Raw genomic sequence first — 15,889 nt, forward strand, 5'->3', positions numbered from 1 at the left:
AATTAAAATAATAAAGAAGAGAGAGTAAGTGTGAGCAAATAGGACGTATAAGGGAAAAAGACAATAAACACAATTTTATATAACATTTTTAATTTATTTAAAATAAAATATTTTTAAAATTTGTAATTTTTGTGTGTAATCTGTAATTATAATTGGACATATACATTGACTTAGGTATTACTTCATCTCTTGGTATTATTATTCATTAATAAAGCCAACCCTTAAATTTTGTGTTATGCTATTGGATAAGTCATAAGTTATATATGTTGATTATGAAAGGTACTAACAATAATTGCACCCAACAATTATAATGGACTTAAAAAATAATCAAAACTAGGATTTTTGGGCGTGGCCTAGTGACATTAATATTTCTTCACCCTACAAGCAAACACAGTATAGTGGTGGACTCACAATAATGCCTCTAATGTTGTTTTTCTCTTTGGATTAATTAGAATTGAAGAAGCTGTTAATGTAAGCATCTATCATAAGAGAAAATGACACATAGCAATTAGGAACAAGCCATGTGTAAAAGCTATGCTTTTTCTTTTTGCTAGTTAGATGATGACAAAAACAAAAATCTTTGTTGGCGTTGTTATAAAGAAGCAAAGAAAAAGATTAAGATGTAAATGTGTCATATGCAACAAAAAAGGGTGGCCTTTGGGCGGAGAAAGTAAGAGAGGGAAATTAATTAATTATTTTTTAATTTTAATTTTGAGCAAAAAAATATATACATATAAAGGGAGAAGAAAAGAATATATATAATGAGTGGAATAATAATAATTAGCTTAATAGCTTTATTTTGTTATATTTTCACTTTGAGGCTCAAAAAAGGAGAATAATAATGGTGCTTTTCTCTTGCACAAGTAAAGTACACATATATCTTCCTTGAGTTGAAAGGCAAAGAATTTATAAATATTCTTATTAAGATTGTGTGCATGACATGATATAGATGAAGTAAGGAGCAAAAATGGGAAGAAACTTGGGCTTAGTTGCAGGTTCGCACAACAGCAATGAATTCATTATCATACGTCAAGATGGTGATTTTCTTGTAAGTAATAACAAGTAACATTAATTAGTATAAACTCTCTTACTTAGTTTAATTATTTATTTTCAGTATTCACTGATGCTATTCATCATGTGAGAGAGCACCAGAAGTAAAAAATATGAATTTTATTTTGTCTTAGCATTCTATTTCTATTGCTTCTATTTTCTAGATTTTTAGAATAAAAAATAAAAAATTTCTGTAAGTAAAAATACGAATTTTTTTGTCTTAGCATTTTATTTCTGTTCTTTCTACTTTCTAGAATTTTAGAATAAAAAGTAAAAAAAAAAAAAAACATTTCTGATACTATAATGTGACAGTGTTATAGCATTATTAATAGGAGATATAACTATGACATAAATATGTTATTATGTGAAAATATTTAGTAATTAAAAAATATTAGTAAAAAATTACTAAAATTTATTATTTTTTATTTTATTTAATCTTCCAGGACAACAAAAAAATGTTAAATAAAAAAGTTCAGACTGTTTGGTTTTTTTTTTTTTTTTGTCTTCCTAATAATTGTGACATGCAAATTCAACTAAATTGTGGTATAACAGATTTTAACTATTAATTTTTATAAAAATAAATAAATTCTCACCAAAAAAAATAATTGATGTCAAAAAATTATTAGATAGATAGACATATTTGACTAAGGTAAAAACTTAGGTGCAGTCGACTTCACGTAAAGTTGATAGGTGAGAGCCGTTAGATGAAAATTTAGTCAAATCAGTCAAAGCATCTAATAACTCTCAGTTATCAACTTCACGTGAAGTCGACTGCACCTAAATTTACACCTTTGACTAAACTACTTAATATAATACGTATTGACCTCTTAATTATAGAGGGATGAGTGGGAAGGGTTGTGCGGTGAAGTGTGCCAGCTATGTGGAGAAGAAATAGGAGTTACTGAAGATGGTGATCTCTTTGTGGCTTGCAACGAGTGTGCCTTTCCCGTTTGCAGAAACTGTTATCACTATGAACGCAGGGAAGGAAGCCAAGTCTGCCCACAATGCAAAACCAGATATAAGCGTCTCAAGGGTATGTATGTATGTATGTATAAATCAATTTTAGTGTTGATTTTTATAAAGATGTTTTTAGGTGAATATGATAATTAAAAATCGTTAAACAATTTGAATTGTTTAACATAATATATGTTTACGTCTTAATTATTATCTTTATATGTTATAATGTAGGATGTGCGAGAGTTGAGGGTGACGAAGAAGAGGATGACATTGATGACTTGGAGAACGAATTTGAACAAGAGATGCATGTCACTATGCCTCTCGAGGTAAATAATTTTTTTTTTCAATTTCGACCTACTATATTAGTATTTTCTTAACAACCAAACTTTTTTTTTGTTTTTTTTTTAATTAAAAAATAAAATACATCATTAATTAGTAATAACTATATTTTTATATGACTATCAAAAATATTTGGTGTATAGATAGTATTTTTTATTTTTTTATCAATAGTTTCTTCTAGCTCTTGTTCCATAATTCTGGATTTTTTTTTTATATTTTATACCATGTTATATAAAAATTGAGTAGGACTAAAAAATGTATATTTAAGTAGGACTCTTTTGTGTATTAATTATAGGAATTTAATTTTGATGCAATGATAGTGTAAAGTAGTTTTACACATGCATCTAATTACGTAATGTTACATCAGTAAAAATAACTACTTTTTATATTAATTGCGTAAATAACCATCCAAAAGAACAAATATAATTATATGACTGTGTAAAAATACTTTACAATGTGAGTGCATTAAAATTAAACTCTAATTATAGATATTTTTATTCTGTTTTATTAAGTTTTTCTTGTCTCATGCTAGTTTATTTTGTTGTTTTACAAATTTTGATATAAACAATCAAAAAGAAGGAAGTAATTTAATGTACTTATTATGAGTTTTTCATTATTTTTTGAGTATATTAGAGTATATATGAATGCTCAAACGGTTGCTAAATATATTGTGACAGATTAAACTGTCATTAAATATAAAAAATTATGACAAAAATAATTTAGTGACGATTTAAAACTATCTCTAAATATATTGTGATAGTTAAAATCAGTCATGAAAATATAAGAAAAATTATCACATGATTTAATAATTTGGTGATCGAATCGTCACTAAATATAGCATAAAAAATACCTTAATAAGTGTTATAAATTTGTAACGATTTTATACTTTAAAAATGGTTACAAACAATTTAGCGACGCTCTTATTAACGTAGGTTCAAAATCGTCGCTAACCATTGTAAAAAAATTTAGCAACAGTTAAAATAGTAATTAAATAGTAAAAAGACCGTCATAAAAATACTATTTTGTTATAACAGGTGAGAAAAAATTTTATACCGTACAAGATTAGATTTAAAGAATAAACATTGAAAAAATCTATTTTATTCTTCTCTGCTAGTATGTATTATCATTTTATTTGTTCCAATACTCCCTTTGTTTAAGAAGTACATTTAAGCCATTACTTAATGCTAAAGAGTCTAAAGTTTTGCAAAAGATTATTATATCAAGTAATATCAAAAGTTGGCCACTTTTCATGTAACTTTTAGGATTGCTTAAATTCATAAAATATAATAGATTAAGAACCTTAATCAATCCCCCCCCCCCCCTCTCTTTTCTTTAATTATTTATTTATTTTCTGAACTATAATTCAAACAAGTATATATGGAAGTAAAGTATTGTTTCCATTGAAATAGTACTTAGTCAAATCATGGAATATATATAGATATAAATATTATTTTCTGAACTATAATTCAAACATTTCTAAAAACTTAGCATGCATGTAATTGATTTTGGACAGGATGATGAAACATCTCAAGAACATCATCATAGTGCCTTAGTTCCATCATACATGATGAGTAAAGAGATGATTGGATTGCAATCCCGGGCCATGGATCCTTCGAAGGACCTTGCAGCTTATGGCTATGGAAGTGTTGCATGGAAAGAAAGAATGGAATTGTGGAAGCAAAGGCAACAGAGACTTGAAGAGTCTCATCATCATCACCAAAATCATGCTTCACCAGATGATGACACTCAATTCCCTCTGTATGTAGTTTCTTTTCACTCTCTGTTCCAACTTCTTTTACTTTAAGTAAAAAAATTTTGAGAAAAGGACAAATCGATCCTTAACTTTTTTGTCCGCGGACATTTAAGTCCCTAAAGATTTAAAAATACATTTAAGTCCTTGACCTCTTTAAAATCTGGACATATCGATCCCTGGGTCTAATTTGTCCAATTTTAAAAACTCTCTCACGTATGCGTTCGTATCAACCAGGTCAGTACAACAGAAGTCACGTTTGATTTTTTCGATAAGTCCGACAGACCCAAGTGAACATGAGGGATCGATATGTCCAGGTTTTGAAAAGGTCAAGGATTTAAATGTATTTTCAAATCTTCGAGGACTTAAATGTCTGCGGATCAAAAGGTTAAGGACATATTTGTCCTTTTCTCAAAATTTTCATTATATTATTTAAGTATATGTAAATTAAGGAAATGATTACAAACATCATTATATTTTAGATAAATTTATGTAAGTATCTTTATTAATTTTCATCATATTCTTATACAAAACTATTTCTCTTAGTTGCCACTTACTCACTCTTCTTGGTTTAATAGCTATAGGTTAGCGGTGAAAATATTGAATTAATTAATATTTTATAATTAAAAAATAGAAATTCAGGTGCAGTTAACTTCATGTGAAGTTGATAGTTGAAACTTGAAAGTCGTTAGATAACAATTTAGTCAAACCTATTAAATTATTTAACGACTTTCAGTTATGAACTTTATATGAAATTAATTACACCTGGATTTTTACCTTAAAAAAATACTATGTGAACAAATTAATTTTGTAACTAAATTCAACTAAATTTTTTTCTTCTTCTTTTTATACTACTACTCCACCTTCTTCTTCAACACTGCCAATAGATTATTGGATTAACTTAGTTGAATTTATTAGTTACCAAAATACATGGAACGTGTATGTATAAAGTGTCTCTCTCTCTCTATTGCTCGTTGCAGAAACGATTAATAGAAAAAATATTTTTTTTTCTTTTAGTAAAAAAATAAAAAGTTGGGGAACGTAAATTCAAATACAAAACAAATGTAAAAAAAATATTTGATATACAAATAGTAGTATTACTAAAATACCCTTATACTCATATAATTAAAAATATAATTGTTAGTCATTCATTAATTATATATTTAAATTATTTTTAATTAATAAAACAGAAAAAATACTAATTTAAAAAATATATTAGTATCAACATAATATCTATCATAAAAAGTATACACATTTAAATTTAAATACAATTATATATGATAGATATACACTAAAATAAACTATTAGTATAATGAATTAAACTGGATATATATTACAAACACATAGTGACTAATTTTAATAATTAATTTGAATGTACAAATAATGTATTTATTTTTATAATAACAAATTTATATATCTCTAACAATTATTAAGCATTTTCATTGTTTGTTGTTGATCAGAATGGACGAAGCAAGACAACCATTATCAAGAAAGATGGGAATTCCATCGAGTAAAATGAACCCATACAGAATGATGATAATAATAAGGGTGGTGGTTGTTGCTTTCTACTTCCATTATCGAGTAACTCATCCAGTTGAAAACGCATATGCCTTGTGGCTTGTATCAGTGATATGTGAGGTTTGGTTCACTCTTGCTTGGATTCTTCACCAATTCCCTAAATGGTTCCCTGTCCAAAGGGAAACCTACTTGGATCGTCTTTCCTTAAGGCAAGACTCTTTTTATTTCATTTCCTACTCTATTATACGATGTAAACTCAGATGCAGTCGACTTCACGTGAAGTTGATAGTTGAGAGTCGTTAGATAAAAATTTAGTCAAATCAGTCAAACTATCTAACAGCTTTCAACTATCAACTTTACGTAAAGTCGACTGCACCTGAGTTTCCACCCTATTATATATATGTAACAATGTTCTAAAACTGAACCGACTTTTGAATTTATAGAATCAGAGGTTTAAATAAAAATATTCAAAGGTTCTACTAAAATTTAATCGAAATTAAAACGATTGTAATAAAATAATATATTTATGAATAAAAAATATATTTTTTTAACTGATACTTTGACTAATTTTTTAAATTTTTTTTATCAATTTGATGTCAATCAATTTTTACTTAAACTGATTTTTTATTAATCTAATTAAATCGTGATATTCACTCGTTCATTATATATTAAGATAAAAAATTAATTAAATAAACGGTTATATGAAAATGATAGGGTGAGAATTTTTAAATATTTTAATATATTTTATTAAATTTTTTTTAACGATTTTTGAATAAATTATTTCAAAAATAAACATTTATCGTACTAAATTTCAGTCAAGTTTTTTTTTGTTGTTGTTTGCTTTGTAAAAAAGAAATACACTATCCATTATAGGAAGAAAGACGGAAAAAAAAAAAATCTCCCACTTTATATATTGAATTAACATTATTTTTGTATTATATATATTATTAATATAATTCTAGAGAAAAGATTTTAATATTAAAATTATAATATTTGAAAAGAAAATATTCTTAGGATTTTATGAAATTGAATGATATTTGACAAAATGTTCTAAAATTTAGGCAAAAACAAAACACTTTCAACATTTTATCAAATATCATTTATATACATTATAGGTTATATGACAAGATACTTTTTTCCTCACGAAAATATTATTTATAGGTAAAAACTCATGTGAAGTCGACTTCACGTGAAGTTGATATCTGAGAGCCGTTAGATGAAAATTTAGTCAAATCAGTCAAATTATTTAACGGCTCTCAATAACGGCTCTCAGATATCAACTTCACATTAAGTCGACTGCGCCTGAGTTTCCACCTTATTTATATCATAGTTCATATTTAGTTACTCATGATTTCTTTACCATATTTTTCACATACAAATTCCTAGAATAATCTTTAAGAAAAGATAACAACTAAAATGTTTAGTCATACAAATACATATTGCAATTTAATCAAATATATATCATATTATGTAACTGCATTTTAGTTAATATTGTTACATTTAAAACCATGCATGCATGGTAAATATGCATGTTCACATGAGTATATATTAAAAATGAAAATTTTGATATAGGTTTGAAAAGGAAGGAGAAGGTTCAGAATCAGAGCTTTCAGCAATTGATATATTTGTTTCAACAGTTGATCCACAAAAGGAGGCACCATTGGTGACAGCAAACACTGTTCTTTCAGTACTGGCTGTGGATTACCCTGCTGATAAGGTTTCTTGTTATGTGTCTGATGATGGAGCAGCAATGTTAACATTTGAGGCCTTATCTGAAACTTCTGAATTTGCAAAGAAATGGGTTCCTTTTTGTAACAAGTTCAATGTTGAGCCTAGAGCACCTGAATCCTATTTTGCTGAGAAAATTAATTACCTTCAAGATAAGGTGCACCCTTCATTTGTCAAAGAGAGAAGAGCAATGAAGGTAACATCTCTTCATTTTTGAAGAATTCTCAAGCTATTCTTAAAATACCAGTATTCTAGTAGTTTTAGCTATTGATTCCTATAGTAGAAAATATATATATATATATATATATTAATTAAAATCAACTATTAAAATTACTAAAATATCGATATTTTAGAAATATTTAAAAATGGTTTAATTATTCTGTCAATCTCTATAATTTTATTGAATTTTTAATTGGGTCTTTAGATTTTTTTCTTTTCGATTGAATTTCTATGCTTATCATATTTTGTAATTAAGTCCCTATCATGACAAAAATGTTGGAATTAACGGAATATTTCGTTAAACAAAATGAATATACCTAACACTTAACTGAATATTCTGTATAGTTTAACAGAATATTTTGTTAATTCTAATATTTTTTATTACAATAAAGACTTAATTACAAAATCTGATATAGTATAGAGACCCAATTAAAAAAATATATAAAGATCTAATTAAAAATTTAGTAAAATTATAAGAACTGACAAAATAATTAAACATTTAAAAAGTTTACTATCCTATATATAAGCTTATGGTGCTGGTGAAAATATATAATTTTGATTTTGATTTTTGTAAAATAGTTTCTGAATTCTAGAAATTTAAAATTTTGATTTTAGTCATTGTTATTAATTTATTCATTAATGATCATATAATACATTAAATAATCATGTTACATACACACAGTAAAAAAAATCAATAATTAAATTAATCATAGTGAATGAAACAATATAAATATTTATAGATAAATACTATAATAATTTAGTAATTTATTCTTAATGTATATTTAGTATTTTTTATGTTAAATGAAAACGTGACATGTTAACATATTTATATGATAAAACATATCACATTCTTAGTATTTCATGTAATAATTTACTATAAGAATTTTGTCAATTAACTACGATAAAAATAGTCCAAAAAATCATTACTAATGTGTCACAAAACATAATTTGTGAAGAATTAATTACCGTTCATCAATTATAAAAATTATAAACAACAAAACCAAAAGCTTTATTACCTATTTTAATAGGATTAAAACTTGTTTAAGACAAATGTCTTGTTAATAAGTAGATAATATAATAGATTTGTCTCTCTAGCATTATCCAATTAATATATAACATGCAGAGAGAATACGAGGAGTTTAGAGTTCGAATGAATTGTCTGGTTGCAAAAGCTGGGAAGGTTCCTGAAGAAGGTTGGACAATGCAAGATGGAACCCCATGGCCTGGCAATACTATTCGTGATCACCCCGGAATGATACAGGTAACAATCTCGTTACGTTACTAACAACATTTCTACTAACTTCTACCAATTCTTGTTTATAACTGTGTTTAATGAAAGTGTCTTTATGGATGTGTCTAATAAAAATTTCTTTTTTATAGTTGTGTCTAATAGAAGTGTCTTTATAAATATATTTTCTAGATGTGTCTCTTTATATATATGTTTAAAATATAATAATTAATTATTGTTGATAATAAATTAACAGATAATATATTGATATCCTATACTTTTTCTACAGGTAATCACAAAAAATTAGTTATTTTTTATAACGTAATAATACACGATCCAATATCCTGTGAATACGTACTTGCAGAAAAACTATTAAGTATTTTCAGTACAAAATTATAGTTTTTATATTGATATATTAATTAAAAGTTTAATTATTCTGTTTGTCTCTATATTTTTTAATTTATTAGATCTTTACACGGTTTTAAATTTTATAATTAGATCCTTTCTAGTATAAAAAATATTAAAGTTAACTGAAATTTATTTTCGTAAATTGAAGGTATTCATATTAAAAATATAATTAGACTTTTGACCGCATGTATTTTAGAAGAAATATTCTATTAATTTTAACGCTTTTGACATGAAAATGACTTAATCACAAAATTAAGATTAATAATCAAATTAGTCCCTAAAAGATAAAGTATTCTTTAAATTCGTTCCTGGAAGATTTTTTCAATCAAATTGGTCCATCAAAGATTAAAAATTAATTATATTTGTCCTTCTTCAATCACACCATTAATAATTTTCGTAAATGAATGACGTTGTGAAACATTAATTGACAACATACATGATACTTGACATGTTTAATTGAATATTGACCAAATATGTTTATAAAAATCTATTAATTTAGTTCCTTTTCCCAATTACATAAATCATATTCTCAATATAATCTAGCGACTAAATTGATATATTTTCAAAATATATTTGATCAGTGTCCAATTAGATATGTTAGGTGTCATATATGCTATCAATTAACATTCCACATCATCAATTGTTGACAGAAATTGTTAATTTAGTAAATGAATGACAAATATGATATGATTACTTGATAATCTTTAAAGAACCAATTTAATTGATAAAAATCTTTTAGAGACGAATTTAAAGAATGTCTTAAGGACTAATTTGACTATTAATCCTATAAAATTACAAATAGTATAGAGATTCAGTTGAAAAAAAAATATAAGAACTCAATTAAAAATTTGTTAAAATTATAGAGATCAACAAAATAATTAAACCTTAATTAAATAATAAGTCACTAATGAGTTTTATAACAAATTAAAATCACTTTAGCATAGATGATATAAATCGATTAGAGAAAATAAATTCTTTTATTTTACTTTCAAAACACCTAATAATGAGTCGTATTTGCACAGGTTTTTCTAGGAAAAAGCGGGGGACATGACAAGGATGGTAATGAACTACCACGTTTGGTATATGTTTCAAGAGAAAAGCGACCTACTTTCAATCATCATAGAAAAGCTGGTGCACTTAATTCACTGGTAAGTATTGAAAATTAAAACATCTATCAAGAACCTATGATCCAAAAACCTATGATGCATGGATACTGACACGGACACGGGACACAATATGGGATATTTCGACACGCAAATTTTAAGATCTTACATGACATGGGGATACGCATATATATAAAATATAAATTAAAATTTTTAATTATTTTTAATGTCTTATTTTAATTATATCAAGTATTTAAAATATTTTTTGTTTTAATAAATAATAATATATACTATATCTAAATTTATTTTAAAAATATATGTTAAGAGTAAGACTGGACATGCGGACACATAATTGTATATATGTAGGTGTGTTCAAGAGTGTCCGAAGAAAAATCTTTTATTTTTTATTAAGACACGGTTGGACACAGTAGACACGCGTGCCGGACAAGTGTCGGTGAGTGTCATGTTCGAAATGTGTCCGACACGCAGACACAATAACTCAGCAAAGTATCCGTGCTTCGTAGTCAAGAACTAGTTCATAGAATGAAATTAAATCGATGATGATGATGATCATTATTATATGTGTATTTGAACAGGTGAGAGTGTCTGCAGTGCTTTCCAATGCCCCTTTTGTGCTGAACTTGGACTATGATAATTACATTAACAATAGCAAGGCTATAAGAGAAGCCATGTGCTTCATGATGGATCCATTGTTAGGTCAAAGGGTTTGCTTTGTTCAATTCTCTCACAGATTTACTAATAATGATGCTAATGCCTCAATCCATGATGATGACTCATATCACAACCAAACAGCTGCTTTTACTGATGTAATTACAATCTAATCCTTTTCTTGAAATTAATCTCCCAATTTTAAATTATGTTTGCAGTTTCTAGTAGTGTTGCAAATTTTAAAATAGCTACTGATTTACAGCGACCAACAAAATTGGTTGTTATAAAAAAGTTGGTAGCTACTGACACTAAAACTATACTATTCCGTCGCTAAATAAGAAATTAGCCAACAAAATGAAAAGTTAGATTTTGAAGGCTACTATTGCATTAAAGGTTAATCGCATTAGACAGGCCGATTCAATAGGATTAACAAAAAAAAACAGGTCATTTAACTGAGCCGAGTCGGCATGAAAAATTAGTTACTAGTGAATTCTTGAATTAGCAGTGTTTAATTTTTTAAAATTCTTTTATGAAAAAATATATACTTTATATAGAAATATATTATTTTAGGAAAAGTATAGGGTACCAACATATTATCTGCCAATTTATTACCAATAATAATTAATTATTATATTTTAAACACATGTATAAAGAGACACATCCAGAAAATATATCTACAAAGACACTTCTATTAGACACATCCACAAAGACACTTCCATTAAATACAGTTATAAACAAGAATTGGCAGAAGTTGGTAGAAATGTTGTTGGTAACGTAGCGGAATTGTTTTAGGAAAAGTATAATTGATTATTTTATTATATCTGATTCAACTCTTTAAACATCTAATTTCATCCAACGAATGATGCTGCAATTTCAAACACTGCTTTCTGAATTAAAGAGTATATAACAAGAAGCAAACTCTCTTTAATTTAATTTAATTATTTAATTTGCAGGTTAAGATGAAAGGTTTGGATGGTATTCAAGGGCCTACATGCATTGGGGTAGGATGTGTGTTGAGAAGGCAAGCATTGTATGGTTATGATGCTCCAAGAAGAAAGAAGGGTCCAAGAAGGACATGCAACTGCTGGTCAAAGTGTTGTTGCTGCTGCGGATGGTGTTGCATGGGAAAGAAGAAGAAGAGGTGCAACAAACACAGATTAGATATAATGGAGAGCAGCCATAGAAAAGTACATTCTGAAGCATCTATTCATGAGAGTGCTCTCAACTCTATTCAACATGTAACTCCACGTAAGTCATTTCACACTTGTATAACATTTTATTGGTTTTAATTTTGTCACTACTATTGTTGGTGTATAAAGTATTAGTTTGTTACAGAATTATTATATCAGTTATGTAAGCATGACAGCTGATTATTTATTATTGGCGGATTGAAGTTGTTAGTTAGATTAATTAGGGGTAAATTCTAGCTAACAACTTCAACCAACTAATAATAAATAATTAGCTGCCATGCATATATAACAGATTTAATAATTATGTGAGAATAACCATAAAAATAGAAATACTTTATACATCAACAATGTCAATCAATGTAAAAAAATTTTACATGGATAACTAATGATGTATTGTCACATTAAAATAAAATAATTAATTTTTAAACTCAAACTTATTACTTTAAATATCATCTAAACACATAAATTTAAGGTTTAATTATTTTGTCGATCCCTATAGTTTCATTGAATTTTTAATTAGGTCCTTATATTTTTTTCTTTTCGATTGAGTTCATATACCATATCAGATTTTGTAATTAAGTCCCTATTGAATATATCTAACACTTTACTGAATATTCTATATAATTTAACAGAATATTCTGTTAATTTCAATATTTTTATCACAGTAAAAACTTATTTACAAAATCTAATATAGTATAGGAATCTAATTAAAAAGAAAAAAAATAAGAATCTAATTGAAAATTTGATAAAATTATAGGACTTACATATTAATTAAACTTAAATTTAATTAGATAAGAATGATTGTATAGAACTTTTTATACTGTTGTCATCTGATTAAATATTAATCTTACTTTGTGAGATATTAATTGTATATATAGGAACTGAGGGTGAAATTTCGGGTCCAATAACGGAAGAGAAGTTGGCCAAAAAATTTGGACAGTCTCCAATTTTCATTGCATCAACTCAATTGGGTGATGGCGAGGCAGTAAAACATGGCAGTCTCGCTTCTCTTCTCACAGAAGCCATACATGTCATTAGTTGTGGCTATGAAGAGAAAACAGAATGGGGGAAAGAGGTAACAAAATTATTTATGGATATAGTTGGTTATAAATTCAAAAATGATAGCTAAAATGTGAATAATGGTTATATTAAGTAAGTTAGTCAAGTATATCAATTTATCTAAAGTTTTTAATTATTATATATTTTCACACGAAAATATCTATATATTTTTGTATTCGAAATATAAAATATTTTTAACACGTAAATATAACTATCATATTGCACAGATCAATCATGTGTATATATATAATGATTAATTTTTTATATACACATAATATTTTTATATATAGATACCAAAAATCAGTTGTCAATTAGTATTTGTATAGGAATATATATTTACCATTCATTAAAAGTTTGATTATGCTGCGGTAAAAAAGTTTAACAGATTTGATTATTCTAAAATAAAAACAAAATTGACCTCTGTTTTTTCGTGTTTATAAAATAATTTTTGAAAAACAAATATTTTTGTATTTAAAGTACAGTGAAAATTCAGGTGCAGATAACTTTATGTGAAGTTGATAGTTGAGAGTCGTTAAATGATTTGACAGGTTTGACTAAATTGTCATCTATCTGGACCTGAGTTTTCACATTAAATTACACATAACTGTGTTGAATACGATGGAAACTCACATACAGTTGTCTTCATGTGAAGTTGTTAATTGATAATCGTTAAATAACAATTTAGTCAAATATATTAAATTATCTAACCCTTCTCAACTAACAACTTCACGTCAAGATAACTAGATGTGAGTAAACATTTGTCGGATTTTTTGTGTGTGTTGTTCACAGAAATATTTTTGGTATGTAATATAATATAATATTTTGAACATGATGGGTCAGATTGGATGGATCTATGGATCAGTTACAGAAGATATATTGACAGGGTTTAAAATGCATTGCCATGGATGGAAATCTATATACTGTATTCCTGAGAGAGCTGCATTCAGAGTATTTGGTCCAAGAAACCTTGCAAATTATATGCAACAAGTGTTTGAAAGTGCCCTTGGATCCATTGAAATTTTCATGAGCAAACATTGTCCTCTTTGGCATGGATATGGTGGAGGACTGAAGTGGCTAGAGAGAATTTCTTATGTCAATTCCATGCTCTCTCCTTTCACATCAATTCCTTTGCTGGCATATTGTACTCTGCCTGCTGTTTGCTTGCTAACTGACAAGTTTATTATTCCTCAGGTATAAGTTTATTCTGCAGTAAAGATTCACATGCGCTATTTTCATGCGAAATTAATAATTGAGAAAACCTTAGGAAACCCTAGATAACCCTAGGAAAACCTTAGAAAATCCTAGATAACCCTAGAAATCCTTAGTAAACCCTAGAAAATCCTAAAAAACCATAGAAAATTCTAGGAAATACAAGAAAACCCTAAAAAACTATAGAAAACCCTAGAAAATCGTAGAAAACTCTAGAAAACCCTAAAAAATCCTGATTTAGTCAAACTTGTCAAATTTTCTAACGATTCTCAAGTATCAACTTCACATGAAAACAACTGCACATGAATTTTTACAATGCTATATTGTTGTTGTGCTCCAAAATGTCTATGCTTACCAAATTTCTTTTTGACATAACTTGTAGCTTAGCAGCATAACTGGCATGTGGTTCCTATCCCTCTTCATCTGCATCTTCACCACAAGCATTCTAGAGATGAGATGGAGCAGAGTTACAATCCATGAATGGTGGAGAAACCAGCAATTTTGGGTCATGGGAGGAATCTCAGCTCATTTATTTGCTCTCTTCATAGGCCTATTCAAAGTCTTGGTAGGTGTAAACACAAACATGATTCTGACGACGACGACAATAACAAAAGATAACGATCATGACCATTCTGAATTGTTTGCAATAAAGTGGACAACATTTCTCATTGTTCCAACAACATTGTTGATGTTGAACATAATTGCCATTGTGGCTGGAGTCTCACATGCAATAAACAATGGCTTTGAATCTTGGGGTCTTCTATTTGGAAAGCTCTTGTTTTCATTGTGGGTAATTCTCCACTTGTATCCATTGCTGAGAGGTATGATGCACAATAATAATAGAACTCCCACCATTGTTCTTGTATGGTCAATCTTGCTTGCATCATTCTTCTCTGTTCTGTGGGTGAAGATAGATCCATTCTTACCCAAGTCAAATGGTCCAATTTTAGAGGAATGTGGATTGGATTGCAGTTAACAGAAGGCCTCTATAATTTCACCGAATTTTCAATTAGGTTCTTATATTTTTTTAACTAAGTCTTACCGTGACAAAAATGTTGAAATTAACAGAATATTCTGTTAAACTATATAGAATATTCAACCAAGTATTAGACAGATTTGTTTTGTTTAACGGAATATTCTGTTAATTTCAATGTTTTTATCACAACAGAAACTTAATTACAAAATCTGATATAGTATATAAGGACTAAAAAAAATATTGAGTTATTGTTTGGTTTTGTGTTGTATGTCATAGGTAACATTATATTATTGTTTGTTCTTTATTTATTCAAATTCGATTCCAATTGAGGGAGTCTTAACCTTATTCTAGAGAATTTTTCAGAAACATGACAATGACTCTTGAATATATATGTATCATGAGACTAGACAAGATTTGTGTCAATTGATGGAGATATAACTTTTTGAGATAAAAGAATTGGTACATGTTTGACTGAGCTTTCCTAAT

General features: G+C 27.5%; 1 protein-coding gene across 1 annotated transcript; it reads left to right on the forward strand.

Moving 5' to 3' along the window:
• The first annotated feature begins 929 nt into the window (after positions 1–929).
• LOC107622834 (putative cellulose synthase A catalytic subunit 5 [UDP-forming]) lies at positions 930–15,856 on the forward strand. Its single transcript, XM_016324877.3, has 13 exons — positions 930–1,048; positions 1,888–2,083; positions 2,239–2,333; positions 3,860–4,104; positions 5,557–5,823; positions 7,187–7,538; positions 8,685–8,822; positions 10,220–10,345; positions 10,897–11,127; positions 11,923–12,217; positions 13,038–13,234; positions 14,059–14,409; positions 14,810–15,856. Exons 1-13 carry the CDS (start codon positions 968–970, stop codon positions 15,401–15,403), a joined length of 3,168 nt encoding a protein of 1,055 aa, XP_016180363.1. The 5' UTR covers positions 930–967; the 3' UTR covers positions 15,404–15,856.
• Positions 15,857–15,889: the final 33 nt, after the last annotated feature.

This window comes from Arachis ipaensis, chromosome B10 (assembly GCF_059453495.1).
Source record: "Arachis ipaensis isolate K30076 ecotype BB chromosome B10, ASM5945349v1, whole genome shotgun sequence".
NCBI classification, from domain to species: Eukaryota; Viridiplantae; Streptophyta; class Magnoliopsida; order Fabales; family Fabaceae; genus Arachis; species Arachis ipaensis.